General features: G+C 35.6%; 1 protein-coding gene across 1 annotated transcript in view; it reads right to left on the bottom strand.

Annotated features, from left to right (window-relative positions):
• LOC149782381 (nephrin-like) overlaps window positions 1-20,567 on the bottom strand; it is a 129,813-nt gene that overhangs the window by 72,328 nt on the left and 36,918 nt on the right. Inside the window, exons 8-12 of the mRNA XM_089933776.1 lie at window positions 15,291-15,566; window positions 5,368-5,679; window positions 4,364-4,654; window positions 889-1,200; window positions 10-300 (exon numbers count right to left, since the gene is read on the bottom strand). Of these exons, the coding sequence (XP_089789902.1) occupies window positions 10-300; window positions 889-1,200; window positions 4,364-4,654; window positions 5,368-5,679; window positions 15,291-15,566 (1,482 nt within the window). The remainder of the gene's footprint in view (window positions 1-9; window positions 301-888; window positions 1,201-4,363; window positions 4,655-5,367; window positions 5,680-15,290; window positions 15,567-20,567) is intronic.

Below are 20,567 nucleotides of genomic sequence, written 5' to 3' on the forward strand. Positions count from 1 at the left end.
TAAACTAACATTGCACAACTAATCCTACTGTTGCCTTCGTAACATCCTGAGGACCCACTACGCCATTATAAGCAGCACATGAATAGATTCCAGCATATGTTCTGTTGATTTTATGTATGATGTAATCATGGCGATTGTCCTGTGTTCCTTGTCCTTTTGATATGACAGTGCTCACTCTATCTTTTGTAATAGTGAAGTTCGAGATTGGTTTGCTTGACGCAGAACACTGTACAGTGACTGTGCCATCACCTTCTGTAATGGTATTGTTGGGAAATATGGACACCGTTACAACTGGGCTGACTAAAAAATAAAACATCAAAACACATTTATAAATATTGTACTTTCCAATTCTGAGATTTATATCTGTAATTATTAATTATAGTTTGATACATGTTTATGTCCTGAAAAATAATTGTGTTATGTCTTAAACATAAGAAACTAAGATCATAGCCCAATCTTGTGCGAAATGTTATTTCTTCATCGTGAGGTATGGAATAATTATACCGTAAACTCTGGCTCAACAGACCACCCATCCTATATATATATATATATATATATATATATATATATATATATATATATATATATATATATGTGTGTGTGTGTGTGTGTGTGTGTATAATATATATATATATATATATATATATATATATATATATATATATATATAAATATATATATATATATATATATATATATATATATATATATATATATATATATATATATATATATATATAAACATACACAAACACATATGCATGTATATTTATCAGAAATATATATAAGTACGTACGTACCAATAGATGTATGTGAGTACCAATTAAATTAAAAGTCATAAGTCACTTATCCAAAAAAACGCAACACTTTGTGTCAGAAATAACTTACATTTGACATTTAGGATGACACTGTAAGAAACACCTGGTCCCATATTCACATAATTTTGAGCTGTACAGGTAATAGTACTTCTGTCCATGTAGCGGGTGGGAGTGATGGTCAAATCCTGCAATCGGAACTTCCCACCATATGCCCCAGGCTGATCTATGCTGGCGGAAAAGAACCCAGTCGGGGTATTTGTTCCGTTCATCCAACGGATGTCAGCAGTGGGATTTGAGGTCTCTGTTGTACATCTAAGTACTAACATATCTATTCCTGCTATTACTTCCTTGTTTCCGGTAATCCTTACATTAGTAGGGGAAACTGAAACCAATATTATTATAAAATTATAGACTCAGTACATCATGTTGTCATCATCACTATTCCAGTCTGTGGCAATAGTAAACGGTTCAATATTCATAGCGTCTGCTAATTTATTTGAAGTATATTCAGCTAAACACCGAACGATATTAGACGATTTTGTTCTTGGACATGCATGTTTTCTGCAATTGTGGAATCGGGAAGCATTCATTTGAACATGGGACCCATATATTATTCTAACATTAAGGGCTGTTCAGTTAAGAGCTAGGTTAATAACACCTCAGCATTTATATCAGTCAGTTACAATGATGAGCTACTTCATTGCGTTTCTTTGATTTCAAGTGTTTTTTCACATCAAATTTACCACCTTGACCACTGTTGAATTCCCTTCAACACAACCTCCAATGGGCATTAATATGCCCTAAAATGGAATGCTGTATTATGTCATTCGTGTATTCATCTTTTAATCTTTGGAAGAATTGGGTTTTTATCTTCTTCTAGTCCATCCATGAAATTGTTTGAAAAACATTTTTGCTCTAACACATGCATCAGATAGAATTAAACTAACACGACTTTTTGAGACAAATACCTACAGACTGGTGATGTACCAAATATAAACTAGAACCAAGCATCTGAGAGTACAGATTAAAAGTTCGAAAACCAGTCTATTTTTTACCCATTCTAAAATAAACTGCTGCTATAAATATAATACGGTGGTCCCTCTCATATACAGCCACCCAAACTTTAACAGGAAAATGGCCTTACAATATGGATGGTCTTTCCATAGGCAAATACATTTTTTCTGAGAAGTATATGCAATGAACGTAGTAAGAACGCTACATACTTCAAAGCATTTAATATCTTCATTTAACATCTTCGGTTAAAATTAACATTATATATTAAAAGGATCTTCTTGTTATAATAATAATTTCAACTGAATATACTTTAATGGTTCTCAATCTTGACGTATGCGTGATATATATGCGAGTGGGTATTGCTGTCATGCACATTGCAAAACCATTCAAAAACGTCATTTAAATTTTGATACATACATACTTTTCTTTCCATTCGCTCCATTTGCCCACTGCTGCTGAATAACCTCTTTATCGGTTACGAAGTTGATTATTCGAGTCATTTGAATATATACATTGTTTTATTCGAGTCTTTTCTACATAAAATTGTTCGGCAATTCCCCCTCCCTAACCTCCCCCGATGTCGTCGAGTAGGATAACCGACTTTCTTCTAAATTAATATTATGCAATTACGTGATGACAAGTTAATGTTTGGTAATGATTTATTCGGCTGTTGCTAACTGTATGCGGTTTATTTATGCAGACGAAACTTTTGTTAATTGGACAAAATTCATTCTTTGTAATGAAGCCATAATTATGTTGAAACGTGATTTTTCGGTCTTTGTCTGGTACTCTCTTTTGTTCAGGAATAACTTGTCTGTGTGTGAGTAATGCACACAATTAATTTTTAGCCTAGGCAGACTATGTATTGAGGACAATTACGTCTGCTTGTAACCATCAAGAAGAAGAACTGGACAGATCATCGTTAAGCCAGTTTCCTGTAAATGGTGGCTTTTAAAAACAATGATACAATATTCATTTTACTGTTACATGTACTTTAGTCAACACTTCTTTCGGTAACTATAATTTGACATTATGAAACGTGTATCGATGGTAGAGATAATCTGATTACTTACCTGACGTCACAATATGAATTAAATATATGTTCTGGATACATTTGAGAAACAAAATGGCCGCTCGTGAGGGAACATTTTACATTTTTGTACTAATATGCTGGCCGCTGGTCTCGTTAGAGGGGTGGCCGCTCTTGAGGGGTACGTTTGAGTACAAACTCATTGGTGCCAGATGATGTTTGCCGTAAAAAGAAGGTGGCCGTTGGTCAGGAGGGCCGTTCAAGAGGGGGACCACTGCATAAGGAAAGTATGAGAAGATTGGTCCTCTAGCAAACATAAATCATAATAATCAATCCAAGATCAAAGGTTTCGGAGTAGAAACCAGCTCGTTTATAGGAAAAGGGACAGCTGCTATAAATATAAAATATCAATACAGTTAGGAAAGTGCATGCAAATTTATGGACAATCGTACCTTTATGTCGCCGTTACATATAAGTTTTTCTTTTGAATATGGTAAGTGGGATTAATGGGATGTTAATAAAAATGAAAAAAATAATTATTTATTTTTTGGGGACGTGGATATTCCGAAAATGCATAATCCATATATAGTCACAGGCAAGGCATAATGTAGCGAAAAAAGCATACTGATCATTCCAAAAGCGTAATGTTTAGCTTGTATAAGAAAGGTGTACAACTCTTCACAGTCAATATAAGAGAAAATGTAATTGTGTAATCTGAGAAGATTTGATATTTATATTTACTTTGCCATCGTGCCCGTGTTCCACGGCTGACCAACAATGCTTTTCGGACTAAAAATATGAACTGTCAGGAATTGTTTTTGTATTTTAAAAAAGTCCATAAAGATGATCTACTGGTCAATAAGACATCCCAAGAATTCAAGCCATTTTACTTCTAACTACTGAGTGATAGAACCGTATCTTATATTATTTTAGGCACATATTTCTATTACAGGTTATGAAATTTCTGCCTAAAATGTTTATTATTTTTTTCCTCATTTTTATCAGTTCTGCAACCAATCAATGTTACATTTATACATAGGTTTTGAAGGAAAGCAAATTATCGTCAGATTTAAAAACGTCACTAATTATTTTGCTTCTTGTGTAAGCTTGTGTTTCTCAGCAAGAACAAATTGAAGCAAGGCAAGTAATGTCAGATAGCATTAACCTAATATCCCATGTGTTGGCTTGGGTGTTGAATTTTTGTTTCCTTTCAAACAATACATGATATGGGGTTTTTTGTTTATGAGGTAAAATCATTGTTATGTTACAACTTGAAAAGAACACACTTGCTATACAAGGTGAAAATAGGTATCAATTCTTGGTCCTACCATGTATATACCAGTTACCTGATTCTATGGCGTAATATCCAAGTGACACTCCTCTAATACATATCAGTTTCTGAGAGCTGGATATGACTTGAAAATATTTATCATTTATCATGTTTGAATTAAATGATGAAAATGTATTATGGTATATTGTTATAGAAATGCAGCATACTAACATTGCACAACTAATTCTACTGTTGCCTTCGTTACATCCTGTGGACCTGTTACACCATTATAAGCAGTACATGAATATATTCCTGCATGTGTTCTGTTGATTTTTTGTATGACGTAATCATGGCGATTATCCTGTTTTCCTTGTCCTTTTGATATGATAGTGCTCACTCTATCTTTTGTAATAGTGAAGTTCGAGATTGGTTTGCTTGACGCCGAACATTGTACAGTGACTGGGCCGTCACCTTCTGTGATGGTATTGTTGGGAAATATGGACACCGTTACAACTGGGCTGACTAAAAAATAAAACATCAAAATACATTCATAAATATTGTACTTTCCATTTCTGAGATTTATATCTATAATTATTCAATAGAGTTTGATATATGTTTGTGTCCTGAAATATAATTTGTTTATGCCTTAAATATAAGAAAGTAAGATCATAGCTCAATCTTGTGCAAAATGTTATTTCTTCATCATGTGTGATGGAATTATCATACCATACCCTCTGCCTTAATAGACCACCCATCATATATATATATATATATATATATATATATATATATATATATATATATATATATATATATATATATATATATATATATATATATATATATATATCTATATATATATATATCTATATCTATATATATATATATATCTATATATATATATATATATATATATATATATATATATATATATATATATATATATATATATATATATATATATATATATATATATATATTTAGATAGATAGATAGATACATATATAGATGTACAGAAAGATAGATAGATAGATAGATAGATAGATAGATAGATAGGTAGTCAGACAGATAGATAGTTAGAGAGATAGATAAACATACACATATGCATGTGTATTTATTAGAAATATATACAAGTACGTACCAACGTATGTATGTGAGTACCAATTAAATCAAAAGACAAAGGTCACTTATCCAGAGGGAAAAAACCACAACACTTTGTATCAGAAATAGCTTACAATTGACATTTAGGATGACACTGTCAGAAACACTTGGTCCCGTACTCGCAGAATTTCGAGCTGTACAGGTAATAGTACTTCTATCCATGTAGCGGGTGGGAAAGATTGCCACCTGCTGGTATCGGACTTCCCCACCATATGCCCCAGGCGTATTTCTGCAGGGGTAAAATGACCCAGTCAGGTTATTTGTTCCGTTCATCCAACGGATGTCAGCAATGGGATTGGAGGTCTCTGTTGTACATGTAAGATACATCCAATACATTCCTGCTATTGCTTCTTTGTCCTTGGTAATGCTCACACTAACAGGGGAAACTGAAACCAACAGTATAATAAAGTAATATATATATATATATATATATATATATATATATATATATATATATATATATATATATATATATATATATATATATATATATATATATATATATTTAACTCTCATACATCTCATCTGAGCAACAATGTATCTTACTTTGTTGTTTAATCGATGCTGTTTAATAATCTCATTGGCATTGGTAATTAAATGTAACAATATTAGAGATTAAAGATATTGATCTTAGCACTCTTTGGCATTGATTTCAACTTTTACAGTTCCAGTGGAGGGAGATGAGGGTAAGGATGGTTGTACAGTAGCAAGTGGAGAAGAGAGTGTGTGACTAAATCACAAGAAAGTTCCAATTTAAGGCCCATGTTTGCCCCAATTCACTGACCCTCTATCACTCTTACGTAATCCAAAAGTCGGTTTATCTTCAGAGACCACACCAATGTGGCAAGAGGTGTCAAAGAGAGGGATTAACACCTTAGCTAACTCACCCACATATACATCTTATGTGAACATCTAACACTCGCAGAGGCATAGTGTGTTGGGTGTGATACGATATGGGCCTTGCCACGAAGTATTGGAATAACCTTGTCGACAGGCAGACTGAGGAAAATGGCAAAATTTTGAACAACAGCAACTGCAACCTGTGCAGCAAAGCAAGCAGCAGGAATTAAACCATCGTTGCACCATTTCTGCCTGAGATCCCAATTGCTTCAATAAGTTCACATCGCACCATTATCCTATTTATAAAACTTGGATGTGTTACGGTACTCTGCGGTGCTAAGGACAAATATGAGGTTGACAGTGCATCAGCATATACATCAAGTTTTAGATTAAGGAGGACAACCATTTACTCCGATTACCAGAAACTTGGGAAGTGGGCCATAATGGACAGGATCGCCCTGACGAGAGTTGAGGCAGGTAAGGATAGGGGAATGATCATAATTCAGGATTCTCACTAGCATTGTCGAGCCTTGATGTGGAAATGTCTACCTAGTGTTAGCAATTGTACACAGCCCATGTGAAATTTGAAATAAAAATCCTGATAGCTTGGCCTATCTACGAGATGGAGACATCAAATGCATTGTACAGCAGGTAGATGAACATTTTGAAGAAAGAAACAAAAATGACACCATAGGGTATGGTCTGATTGAAGTTGATAAAGTGGAAACTTCAAACCAATTACAGAGGAACAAACATCAGCAACATTGCTGTTGAAGAGAAAGAATCTTCATGAGTGTGATAATTTTTTTGGAAATAACTGGTAGCAACATGCAAAACTGGACAGATTGCTAAGATAAATAAGTGGAAAAAACTCACTATCCATTAAGCTCATGCCTGACCACATAAGGTTAATTTCCATTAAGTATGTATGATAGTGATCAATATGAGCAATGTCCGGAGACCTTCCTGACGGTTACTATAGACAAAATAATCGAAGAATGAGTGGATTATCAGGGATGGCAATGGCAAATTACTGGATGCCAAGGTTATGGAGCATTTCATGCTGGAAAAACCAGAATTATATTTAAGCAAGTTATCAGGATTTGTAGCACGTACATAAATATGTATGAAGCTGCTGAGTAGTACGTGACCCATGTCTTAGTGTAGCAAAGTATATGAAAAAACAAAATGGGTGGAAACCCATGCCGACTGACATGTTGTAGCATATCCTTCAAATATTTGATTTAGTGCTTTTATCTGTTCGATGATATCTTTGTTATTTGATTTTATATCAATGATGTGTTCCGTAAAATACTGGCGTAACCTTTTTAATGTTCTTTCAAATGGAACTCTAACAGTCTCATCGATGAAATTCCTGATCTTCTATTCATCAAGTTCTACATTTATAGGTTGATGGATCCAAATCAACTCATTATTGGAAGGACTAAAGGTAATATTTAGATCTTTTCTTATCATGGTATATAATGTTGCTGGACCAAACCTATGTGCATAAGTTACAAGAAAATCAGATTTTTCTGTCGAGTATGAAGTATTATCTTTTGTGAAATCAGATTTTTTTGTTTGGTTCTGTTAATAGTGGAGGTATCGGTGGTGCAACATCAGGTCATTCTATCACTGATCTGACCGATGGCTGATAGATATCCACGGCGTAATCGGGAGAGTTTATCTCGATGGTCGCAGACAGTGATAGTTCGTGGACGGTTATTGCTATTTTGGATTCCTTTCCCGTTATGTGTTTTATCCTGCTCGTAAATACATCACTGATTTGTTCGATTTGGGTATTCCAACAACATTGAAGTCGGGGGTTGGGTCTGGTTTCTTTTTATTTACAAATACTAACGAATTATTCGATTGTAATCCACCAAATGATTTTGATCTGATATTTGGCCAACTGTAGTATAATCGCAATTACGCTAACCTAATCTCGCTTACAAGAATCTCGGTTGGAAAATTAAAATACTGAATTCGGAATTGGCGGAGTTTACTGTTATCATTGTGGTTTTCCGCGGACTTGTATTTGCTTCTATCTACTGAAGCAGTTCGGTCATTATTTAAACCGTCATTTTTTTCAAATGGTTGTTTTCTAAATTAATTACTTCAGTGTATATTTTGACCATTATGGCAAATTCGGAATCTGATCTCGTTGTATCGTCGAGGCTTGATGATATCAGTGACGATAATTTCGAGTACGCGTTTGTTGCCGCATCTAACCGCATAAGATGATAGCGCAGTTTTGTACTCGCGCACGTGGATATCTTTTTCGCGATAATATTAAAAACCAAACAATTGCTGCTGATGATGAAACACATATAGTTGCTGCTGCGACCTTTAGGGGGCATAGTAGTGATAATACTACCCCGGTGGACGCAACGAGTGTAGATACCGAATACACTACAACATCGATGGTAACTACACGTCTTCGGTATTTTTTTTTCACTTTCGCGGTATACTTATCAATGATGGTTTTTAACGCTGATTGATATTGACGTACTTGATTATTTCTAATTTTTTGAACTTCCATTATGCTTTACACAGTAACCAATTGAGGAGTTTCTGCAACACATTTCAGACACCACCAGCAAGATGTTGCTGTTAATTTCTTATCAGCTGCTTCCAGTAAAAAGGTTTATTCGGTGCCGCTATTTAAGACAACAGACACAACCCCGGAAAGCTTATTGGTTGAATGCGGCCTGGGATATCTAGTGTATATACTAAATTTTGCAGCGCTGAATACAGACAGCCTGTACACATCAGTTACTTATGCTGTATGTGTGTTAATACTATTTTGCTGCGACCATGTTGCGAACCCGGATGACACAGTGTATATGTTATTGATGATCTGTTTATGAGGAATTTTAATCAAATTAATTTTGTTAACGATCTCAGGAATTCCACTTACGACATCTTCTAGTGTGTTTTTAATCGTTTCAATATTCGTCTTGATATCAGAGAGGTTCATGTCAGCGGTCAGCGGAGTACCAAAGAAAAGAGCTGCGATTTCATGAATGTTTCGAAAATTTCTACCAAGATTCGTGAACATATTCACATGAACGTCACAATCGGCCGGCAGCGTGAATAATGTATTGTCTACGGTGCTGTACTTAAGGTCCACATCCTCATTTGTTGCCGCGTCTTCGTCGATGTTGGCTCTCTTAAAACCACTATTTTATTTCCGTTCATGCTGAGTTCGCCTGTCATTGTGTCACCGGCATTCTTCAACCGATCGGCGACACTTCTTGCAATTTCATCTCTGATAGTTGTAAACTATATACTTCAGTCTCTGATTATACCGCCGTCAGTAAACACAGGGATGTTATACGTGACCGCACCGAGCACTCGTCGAACTATATCATTCCAATTGATATTGATTGTTTTCAAAACACCGCATCTGTCCTGAAAAACAACAACCTCATCCCGGTCAACCCCAGATAAGATCACGAGCTCATTAAGATGGTCCTTTGTTGCGTAATTTGACAGATCTATGTCTTATTTTCTTTTACTCGCAGTAATACAACCACGGGATCTTCCGTAAATATCTACCATTATTCTTTTCTTTCTGATCTGAATCAATGATTATAAATCGCAGATTTCCAGCGCTGATTTGTATAATTATGCATAACGTTTGAGTTGGCAATGATTATTTTGATGTAGACCTGAGTACAGCAATTGCTTCACGGTCGCTTATTGGCTGATAGGTTAGTTTTTGTGTTGGTAGTGACATACTTGATAAATTCCTGCAGTGGACCTAACCCATAGGAATCGAAATAAACAATTCCACGAAGGTCAGTCGCGTGTGATACCCAATGAGTTCAGATCCAGTGCTGTTATCGAGATTAACAATAACGGTTTCAACGCTGTTTGGATGTTTTGGCAATTGATCTCGCATAAAACACCTCTAAATCTTTATATTTTTAATTCTTTAGCTGCATCAAGTAAATCAAAAGTTGACACAAACGTGATGTTAAGACATTTTATAGAATACTCGTATTTCTAAATCACATGGATTAAGGTAGCACATTTTCCATTGGTGCATCAACGACCTTCATTAGACCACCAGCACCTTCAAGTAAGACTGCTTTGTTGCTAAGCATAACCGCGATTGCTCTGTAATTAGCATCACCACTCTGACTCACATTAGCTCTAAAGTGTATATCAATGACAGATTGCCTAAATAAATCTAAATGTTCTAGCGAAAAGTAATAGATTGGATCCAATGTTGTGAAATCCAACTGTGATATTTGTAAACCTGTATCTACATTTTTTATCACGTGCCATATACGACAACAATCGATGATACGCGTGCACAAGATAATTGTTTTCAAAATTTAAAATTACATCCTCGGATGGTTGCTGATGTCCATTAATCATTAATGAAACCTCATAGACTCCAAGGGTGTAAAATATCATATGGAAGTGTTATTGACTACCCACCCGATTAGCATTTAACAGCGCAACAGCTATGTGTCCCGGTGCAGAAATACCCTGTTGAGTTGCTATTTGCCAAGTGAATAACCCAGCAACATCACTTCGGTTACTATCGCTGGACATTGAGTACCACGACAACAGAGACGCACCGCCTGTGTTCATATAAGAAAGTAATCGCTGTTCTTCAGCAATCGATGGAGTTATTACTGGCATCCACGCGATAGTTTAAACAGTATTACTTTACCAGCAGCCAGAGCAGCGGCTGGTCGCCAAGTAGCATCGTTATCGTCACCTTTTTGTATAAGCACAAGTGTGTGTTTCGCTCCAAAGATGACTTTTTGGACATTCCTGCAAAATCCAAAGATATGTGATAGTGGAATCATACATGAAAATCCTCTACGATTAATTTTTAGCGATAATTTACGTGCAGAAAATCCTGTGTTGTAATTAGGGTTGTGAATATGTGGCATCAAAAATGCATCAGCGAGTCTATATATCGCTCCATCTGGTTGTGGATTAGTTGAACTATCATGTGTCACTTGTACATAACGAAATGGGTTGGGGTCAAGAATATTAATATTATCCTTGGCAAACATCATTGACGGACCGGTTGATCTTGTATAATCGTCAGAGTATCTTGCTAACCCTACAATTGTGGCGGCAACGTCAACATCTTTTTGAATTGTTTCTATTCTTTTCCATCAATTATGTATATGGCACTGTCAAATAACGCCATAATACCGTTATTAACAAAACCAACTATGGCACCATCCCCATATGGTGTGTTAAGAGGAACATATGTTAACAAGCTCACATTCTACTTCAATAAAAGCCTTAGCGGGTAGAAAATATCTAGTTGTATCATGGACCTGCAATTCAATTCTTCCTCGTGCGTTAGGTACACGTGCTTCATAAGAATAATACTGGTAATCACGCACAGATTCATCTTTTTGGACTGTTTCATCCATGTCAAATGCTGTATCGGATATACGTTTGAACATCTTTATTATACTGCTCATTATTTAAATCGTTGTCGCCTATATCTTCGGGAAGCTCCACCTCCTGATATAAAATTTGTGTTTATTGTTTCATCTTCACGCTGATTCACCAAGGCTGATAATTTTTGATTTTCAGCTTGGTTTATTATTTTACTGACATCCGCGGACATAACCTCTGTGGATGGCAAGTTCCCTTGTGTTTGACGTCTGCGTAATAGTTGAGCTATTCTGTCTTTGATTGCCGTGAAAGCTTTGCCAGTAGTACTAGCAGCTGCACCAGGAGCTTTTTCACGAATAACGTCGATAGCTTTCATTGATATTTTTTTTTTTTTTTTGCGAATGGTGCTGCTTTGGGAGCCATCCTTCTAAATAATTCCTGAATAATATTACCAATTCCATCTCCGTAATACGCTATATGAACAGGTAATCGTGAGTTTACTGCTCTGACCATAAAGGGTATGCGATGACCATTGTTGCGTATGATCATCTTATTTGTTATTTATTCGTTTAATCGCTGCAGTCGTCAACGAGTTCATCAATGAGAGATCGATGAACATTAATATCCATGATACCGCCTTGAAATAATCGCTTACATATATCAGCTGCTTCATTGGTTATTTCCCGGGAATTATTTCCATCTCGTTTGCCTCCTATGAGAACTTCTAGCTATTGCAGTCATTGAGAATATTGTTGGGACAAGCAACAAGACCACTTCATGTCAAACCACTACCAGTAGGCGTATCGTGAAACTCTTCTTCTGGAGACTGTGGTTGAGTAGTTTGTTTCTTCTGTTGCTGCGGTGGAGGAGTTTGTAGTTGTTGTTTTTTCTGTTGCTGCTGTAAGGAAAGTCGTATTTGTGGTTGTTGCATTCGTGCAAAATATCTATACATTGCGTTAGAAAAAGCAATATACCTAGTATCACTATTTCTAGCCTGATCAACATAATAGTGTATACGAAATATCCACTTGTACCAGACTTTGCGACCTACATCATCGGCATACTCGGATTTCAGAATTTGTTCTCGTTGATCATAAACATGATTGGCAAACCCAGCTACTTTAGTTTCCTTTATTAAATTAACACTTATTTAGGCAAATTTATCGTTTATATCAACTTTAGCCCTGGTTTGTTCTGTTTCTGTTTCTAGCATGATATATTTTATATCACCGATTTCAGTACGAACTTTGCCAATACCTTCAAGCATTTCTTCACCAACGGGTGGAGGTTTTGAGCAGCAGCTATTTCAGTCGGAAGAGCTCGTAAAATCTGTTTTGTTTGCTTATTTCTTTTTGCTATTTTTTCAGTTTGTTCAGCGGTTTGTTTGACTGATGGAAGAAGACCTACAGTAGCTCTTGCTACTCTTTCAGTAACTTTTGTGACGGGTATAAATAACTGTTCTACACATTCTGCGAATTCAACATGGGATTCTTGTCGAGCTTGAAGTTTTTATATGACAGCATCTCTTAACGGTATATACTTTGTATTGCTTCCTCTCGCTCCCAAGCTAATCTAGAATGTAAGCTTCTCCGAGGTTTGCCATTATTAGACATAACTTGTTTTAATTGATAGCAGCAACGATCGTGCGACCTCTCCTCAGATAACCTGTACATACCTTTTTTGCCCGAACTTCCAATGATGCCTTTCCTTCTAGAACACTTTAATTTTCAAAATGGAACATTCCTTTGTTAAGATAACCCTTATAGACTTTCTTGCTCGGATTTATTGAGTTGGGTTCGCCCCATCCGCTGCTGAAATGGAATAATCTGCAAGGGTTACTTCCTTTGTCTACACATAATAATGACCAACTTTCAGGTGTATGGAAGGGCTGGATTCAGGAGGTAGCAGAAGTAGCATTGGTGCGATTGAGTAATGAATTTGACAGAAAAGAGGGAGTGACATGGCCATGCGTTAGGATTTAGAATCAATTGTATTAAGTCCCTGGAATAAACCATCTGCTTGGGTCATCTAAAAGGTCTATGGGTAGAATACCAAATGGCAAAAGAGGGTTTGAATTGCCTAATGTATGGTCTAGTCAACCTTTCAGCTTCATAAGTCTTGTCAGTAGAGTTATGTGGGTTGGTGGTATCGCCAGTCTTTATTCCTAGTTCCAACTGCACGAGTTATCCTAATCTACAGTGCGCTGTGAAACGCCGTGGAACACACAGGAACTGGACTTTTGGGGGGAAGCCTGCATCGCTTACCCGAGGACGCCATAAACCCGAAATATGAAAGTTGTTGTGTGGCAAGCTAACTTTCATAAGTGAACCTGACGCTACAAAATGCACCATGCCCCCTCGGACGACGTTTTGTCTGTCTGTCTGTCACCATAATGCACAGACATACACTAAAATATCAAATGAAAGATGTGTGCAATACCATTTCCAACCTGGTGGAGAAACACATTAATTGACATTCATCGATGGTGAATTCTGAGGTGATTCTTCATGAAATTAATAGCATTATGCAGCGTATTGATGCAAACACAACCTCGAGCCCTATCTTGATAATTAAGATCTTGTCAACAAAAGTCAGAATATCACGTGACTTTATTTTCATCAATATGCAGATTCTACTATCATCTACCTGTTATTAGTATTTGAAACAGTAGGGGATTTTAAAGCAGCAAGATGGTGCCCATGACAAATCAACTGATTTTGTTATGAATTTCAATAGTCCTGTCAGAACAGATTACGTTTTTTAATCTTCCTTACATTGACACCTTCATTAGCTTCAAATGACAGTCTTTTCCACTATGGGCATCAAAATAATCAAGCATGCCACTACATTTAAATGATCCCAATGACTGTCAATTATTTAAAAATAAAGTTCTCAGTAATCATGGTCAAGAACATTAGTAAGACACACATTGATGAGTACATCAAATACGGGTCCTAAATTTCCTGATTGTATTAAGGGTAATATAAACGTTTTGACCTCAGCCACATTTAGGTCCACCTGAAAATACAAAAGATGTGCACACTATCCTATGCATCGTCTTGAATGTTCCTCTGAAAGATAGTTTGTTCAGTTAATGATAGACTGATACAAATACAACAATTTTCCAATAAGGTTTGACTGTGATCTTTTAAATGTCCTAGCAAAAATGGCGATGACAGCGAGAGATTACTTGCATATTAACCCACACAAAAAGTATGTGGTTTAATCCATGTAAGAAGCATTTACTTTCCCGATTTGACAAAGTAAAGGTCAACAACTGCATTCAACTTCATTCTCACAAGACATTCATATGAGACAAAAGCTGTCTTCCAAAGGCAGCTAGTATCTCGACCGCAGTCACTACATTATTACAGTGATTTATTCAACTGAGAACAGACTTGGTCAGCAAATGAACCTTACTTCTTTCCTCACATATTTTTAACATCACATTTATGTGAAGCCACCATATCTAATGGTATAGTACTAGCACAAATTCTTAATGATATTGGTGCATTCTCAATGACTGATAATTTCCCAGTACTCTTCTCTCTGCATCAGTGACTTCTTGTCATGTTCTAGCATTTTAAAAATTCATCTTGGTGACAATTAATAATGGCACTATCTTTAATGGGGGTCATATTTTTAGACGCATTTCATATGCGATGTAGCACAAGTCTGTAATAGCAATGGCTATTTTAAATAAATGAAGATTGAAAAATACGTTTAAAAGGTTAAATCCACAATCAACTTGATATCAGTTAATTGTGTAACTTACACTGTACATGAAGAGAAACGTTTCCTTGTCCATTTGGTGATATGCCATTACTGGCAGTACAACCATACTCTCCATAATGTGTCCTGTTCACTTGAACTATGGTGAAAGTGTCTCGATTGTCTGACTTTGGTAATGTCGTCTTCAGAATCACATTGTCCTTGACCCAAGTAAAGTTGGACAAAGGCTTGCTCTCCGAAACACACATAATAGTTAAATTGATGTCACCTTCTTTGACATGTAATAATGAGCCATTTGTAATCACTGCGAGTGGGTTATCTGAAGAGGAAAGTTGAGTATGCAAACTACAAGTACATAATTAATCATTACCTAAATGACACCTAAACCACTTGACACGAGTTTTCATTATATTTCATGGTTTGGTTAATAGTACAGTATAGAAGAGAAGAAAATAAAAGAAAGATGGCTAGTGTATTTAATGTTGTAAATGCATTATTGAAAATAAAACATAATGAAATTATGTAAATATTAATAAATGTAAAAGTCAACTTTGGGGATGCAAATATTTGGATGAAAAAAATAAGACATGGCACCAACAAGTACAACAGACTTTCGTTCACTTTATTAATTGGCTGTCTGAATAAAACTTGATGATTAAAACCAAAATGGTTAATAGCATGGTTAGGCCACGCGTGAACTTCGATTTGAAACTTATTTATCATCATGTTCCTCAAGAAATATTGCACTCTAAAAGGAGTGACTGAAACAGAAAAATAGCAATACTGAAGTGCTTGGAAAAATGCATACACCACTTCCTCGATAACTCAAACCCGCTTATAACGCGAGGTCAGGCATGGATCCCATTTTTATAACCACGAAATACCCCGAAAATTTGATCCCTATTTGTTGAACTTGAAGAAAATCGCGATCAAAATTGGTAACGGAAACTACGATGTATCGCTCGTTTTATCGTCGAAAACGGTTGATAGGACCCGGGAGATTTAATCAACACTAAGAAATGTCAATTTTAAAAATGGGTCATACAATTGTTTGAATTTGTTTCCTAACGACACTCCAGGTACACCGCAATTAATAATATGTAAGGAAATTTTGATCAATGAAAATGTCACTCACGCCGAGGGCAGGCAGTACTTTAATAAATAAATACAGATTAAATCATTTTATAATGAATTTAAATTTGTGCTCTAGTTTATTTTTTAGGTCCTTTTAAGTGTAATCGTCATAAATGTAATGTGTATTTTTGTAATTAAACGAAAATACGTCAAATCTACCGTAACAGATATGTCCCCGATCATTTCTATGAGAACCTAATTAAGTGCCGATCATATTTCGAAAACAGACTTCCGGAAATATTTGTTGTATTGCTGCACTGCATTAAAATCTGGTCACCTGTGTATTATCACTTTAACTATGTATTTTAAATCAAATAAAAGAGGTGGAATGAAAGAAAGCTTGAAAGGCATGAAAATCCTACAATCTTAAATCCTAGCGGGCTCCGGTCGTATGTCGGGTGAACTAACTTCAATTGATCAATCAAACACTTTTAAATGTTATTGTGTCTGAAACATAAACTACCTGCAAGTAACTGTTGCCAAAGATAACATGCCAGCCAAGCGAAATGAATACTTCGCAAAATAAAGAGCTTGATTTCACAGATATGGACCATTGTGGCAAGCGAGTTTCAGAGAATTCTTGAACTGGCCGTCAGAGATATCCTCAAGAATGATAAGACGTTTCATTATTAATTTCAATTAATTAGTTCCAGACATGAATATTGTAATAATTGATCAAAACAAAAATTGAGTTTGGCCACAGACGATTGTCTCACGAAATAAATGTCGCGCGTTGTTTTAAGAAAAAGAATCTTGTTTGGTGGTGTATCAAGTTTTAGTCTAGTTCCCTGCTTTATGGACTCCCGATTTGGAAAGATAACATTAAAGATCATTACGGGAACCAGACTCATCAAGAAAACAAAACGCACTGACGTAATACACATATTTTTGTCGCGTATACGTGATGGTTGCTGAAATCAGTTGGAACGATCTTTCATATGTTGGACATTTTGAAAGTAAATGTTGTTTAAACATAACAATGAACAATTTCATTAGAAAAAGCGCGTCATTAAAATTGTATCGACGTGATTGTAAAAAGACGATTCAGTCATCAAAAAGCCCAGTACCCTAACGCAGCTCCCCTCCCCCACAGTTTGCTTGATGTTAAAGCTTTTTTTTAACATATGTTTGGAGGTCCCTCAGTACCTCGCGCCTCACCTATAGTACGGTCTATGTTTGTGTAAGCCGTTGTGCACGAGTTATCGAGGGAGATGTGTATTACCTGATTAATACAGGACAAATCAGAGCTTTTAATAACATGGGTATTATCATAGCTGCTTTTGAGAACAAAATATATGCAACATAATGACAGAAAAAGTGCAATAACTTTGTATTCATTTCTTCTTCTTCCTGTTAAATGCCCTCAGGCGAGGAAAGGTGTGTGGTTCAAGTGGCACAAACAATGCGGGAAATAAAATAAATAGACAAAATGATGGTATTGAAATGCTAGATATAATGCAGATAAGTTATATTTAAACCCATGTCTTTTGAAATATTGGTAAAAAGTTATTTGGAAAATCATTTGTTCAAGTTAGACACCCGACTCATTATCATGGACTATTTATTTGAGGCTTACTTCACAGAATATCCAATAAAGTGTAACTTATTTAAATCTGCCAGCAGAGAAATATACTGTTTGTTTTTAACCATAATATTTTTTTTACTTTAATTAAATGCTGTCTAAATAAATACAATTATGTCACTTTTATTTCTTGGCTCTTTTAAGAGGTGGGTGTCATTCTTTTTAGTGACATAATAGTTTAACAGAAATACTAAAATAATTCGATATACATGCATCTCCTATGACTGTTATATTAGTCTATCGTTTCACTTGAACATATTCATTATAATGATGGAGACATTTTACGAATAAAGCTCTAATATCATATTACTGTGGCATTTATAAACAGTAACCCAGCATTCTTTTATAAATTTCAGCAAATTCAAAGTTAGACTACATAATTTACAATGAAATGTGAACCATGTGGTTAGTCCTTTAACAGTGTTGACACAGTCACCAGGCTGAATATACATATACACAGCAATAGACCGCATCAATTCTGAGTGCATGTATACTGTATAGGTCATTTTATTGGTGGGACTCTATTGTTCTTTCCAACAGGAGAATGTTTATTCATCAGAAGTGACAATACATAAATGTTTCAAGTAAAATAAGGAATAGAAAGTGTCATTTTTTGCAAGAATTTGGACGACAATTGTTTTCAAGACCCTCTATCCTTATAGAAATTCAAAATATATTTTAATTTATAAAATCTTGGCTTCAGGGCTAGTTTTATCACCTGACATTAAACTCCAGCAATTAATAATGGAAGTTTGGTAACTGTTTCCAACAATTTGTAGGTGTTTAACGTTTTGCCATGGATCAAATATGGAATGGATTAAATCCTCACAACAACAATTGGGGTTCCAAAAATAATTTGAGCTGTTCGATACAGGCTTGTATCAACTTTATGAGATGCAAAGCTGTATAAAACTACATAATGTAACATACTGAACCATTTCATTTCTCTTGGATTTAATTTAAGTAGCATGATAAATGATCTCATAGCATTCAATGAAAATAGTAATTTTAAAAAGAAGAATGATGAAAAAAATTAGCAACTCCAAAAGTGGGTTTTCATTGGTTACATTGGCACCAGAAATAAGTTCATGTACACACTTTTATCCAAGACAACACAATGCCCTATATAACTATTTTTCAAAATGTATATAATGACATAAAGCTTTGCTTTGCTACAGTCAAATAGTTAGCAGTAACATTCATATAAGTATTTTATATATGCTGTTAAAAATGGTACAGAGTTTTGATACACAGTCACCCCAAAATTGTCATATTGTTTGTGAAACTATTTGTTTTCTAGCAAAATATTTATTTGCGAATACTTACCGAATCAAGATACATTAGACAAACAACTACTACTTCGCAAATAAAGCCCTGCCACATTATACAATTTTAACTCAAGAGCGAAAAGTTATCTGTTCGAATAGTTAGCAATTGGGCAGAGTTATCTCCTTTTGATACAAGCAGAGACGCCAAATGCAATCAATATATCAGTCATTAATGGAGGACAGGCTCCCTATATGAATGCATCTGTGGGAAGTCTGTGAGGGTGTAAGTGTAATATAATTGGGCACGTATTTGCGAAGAAACATTCTACAAAATATATTAATTTCTGTTTTAAATTATATCTCCAACAAATCCAACAAAAATCATTAAGTCACGTCTTATCAAGCAGTCGAATAACCTGGAAAAGTGACCCACTGTACCATGGCTATAGGTCCCATCAGATCGAGTTGAGCCCTTGGGGACATCATATATCAGGGGTAAAGACCGGAAAATGTGGTCTATCTTTATCCCACAGTATAGCTATTGTCAGTTAGAGAACAGTTCTAGTCAAAGGAAATTCTCATGACAACTAGTCTAACCTCGTGAACCGAAATGCATAACAAATTTATTGAGCTGGAATTATTACCCGATATGCTGATTGAATAATCCACTTAATGCAAGACTAAACGGTCTGTACTGTTATATTTTCCTGTCCCTGCTTGGGACGTAAAAATGTATGATCTTCCTTGATCCATTATCTATTTGAAATGTCACCTTAAACTCCTACTGGATTTTGTAGGTGGTCTTGACTTGAAGTGTGTGGAGTAGACAATAATTTCATAAAATGAGTCTGGTTATCAATGAACAGAAGCCTGTTCTTTTCAATGAAAGAGGATTATGTTATTAATGAAACTGACCCACCTTTTATTAAAAAATGCATGTAATTTAGGTCCACTAATACGGTTGCATCATGGCTATCATTATTGTAAATGTGGAAACAGGTTTTGCATGAAAGGAGAACCAATGATACCCTTGCAAGTGGAGCCTTGATGAGTTCTCTTGATCCATCATGTTGGACCTGCAAGTAGATGGGCTCACCAAGAAAAGTACTTATGATTTTTGCCTGCCAACTGCCAACGCAGTGAGGAAGCAGAACTTGCAATATAGGTGAAATAGCTAAGTGTTTGACAAATTAAACCAGGTTCCAGTGCCATTCTCCAAGTGATTCTAAACTAGTCTAATAGAAGATCAGACAGGTCTTTGTTTCATGCATTGTCCTCTCTTCTATGATCACTCGTTCTGCTAGTGATGGAGGAATGGTACGCTTAACTCTGATGG

This window comes from Sinohyriopsis cumingii, chromosome 15 (genome assembly GCF_028554795.1).
Source record: "Sinohyriopsis cumingii isolate HCF-2022 chromosome 15, ASM2855479v2, whole genome shotgun sequence".
Lineage (NCBI taxonomy): Eukaryota > Metazoa > Mollusca > Bivalvia > Unionida > Unionidae > Sinohyriopsis > Sinohyriopsis cumingii.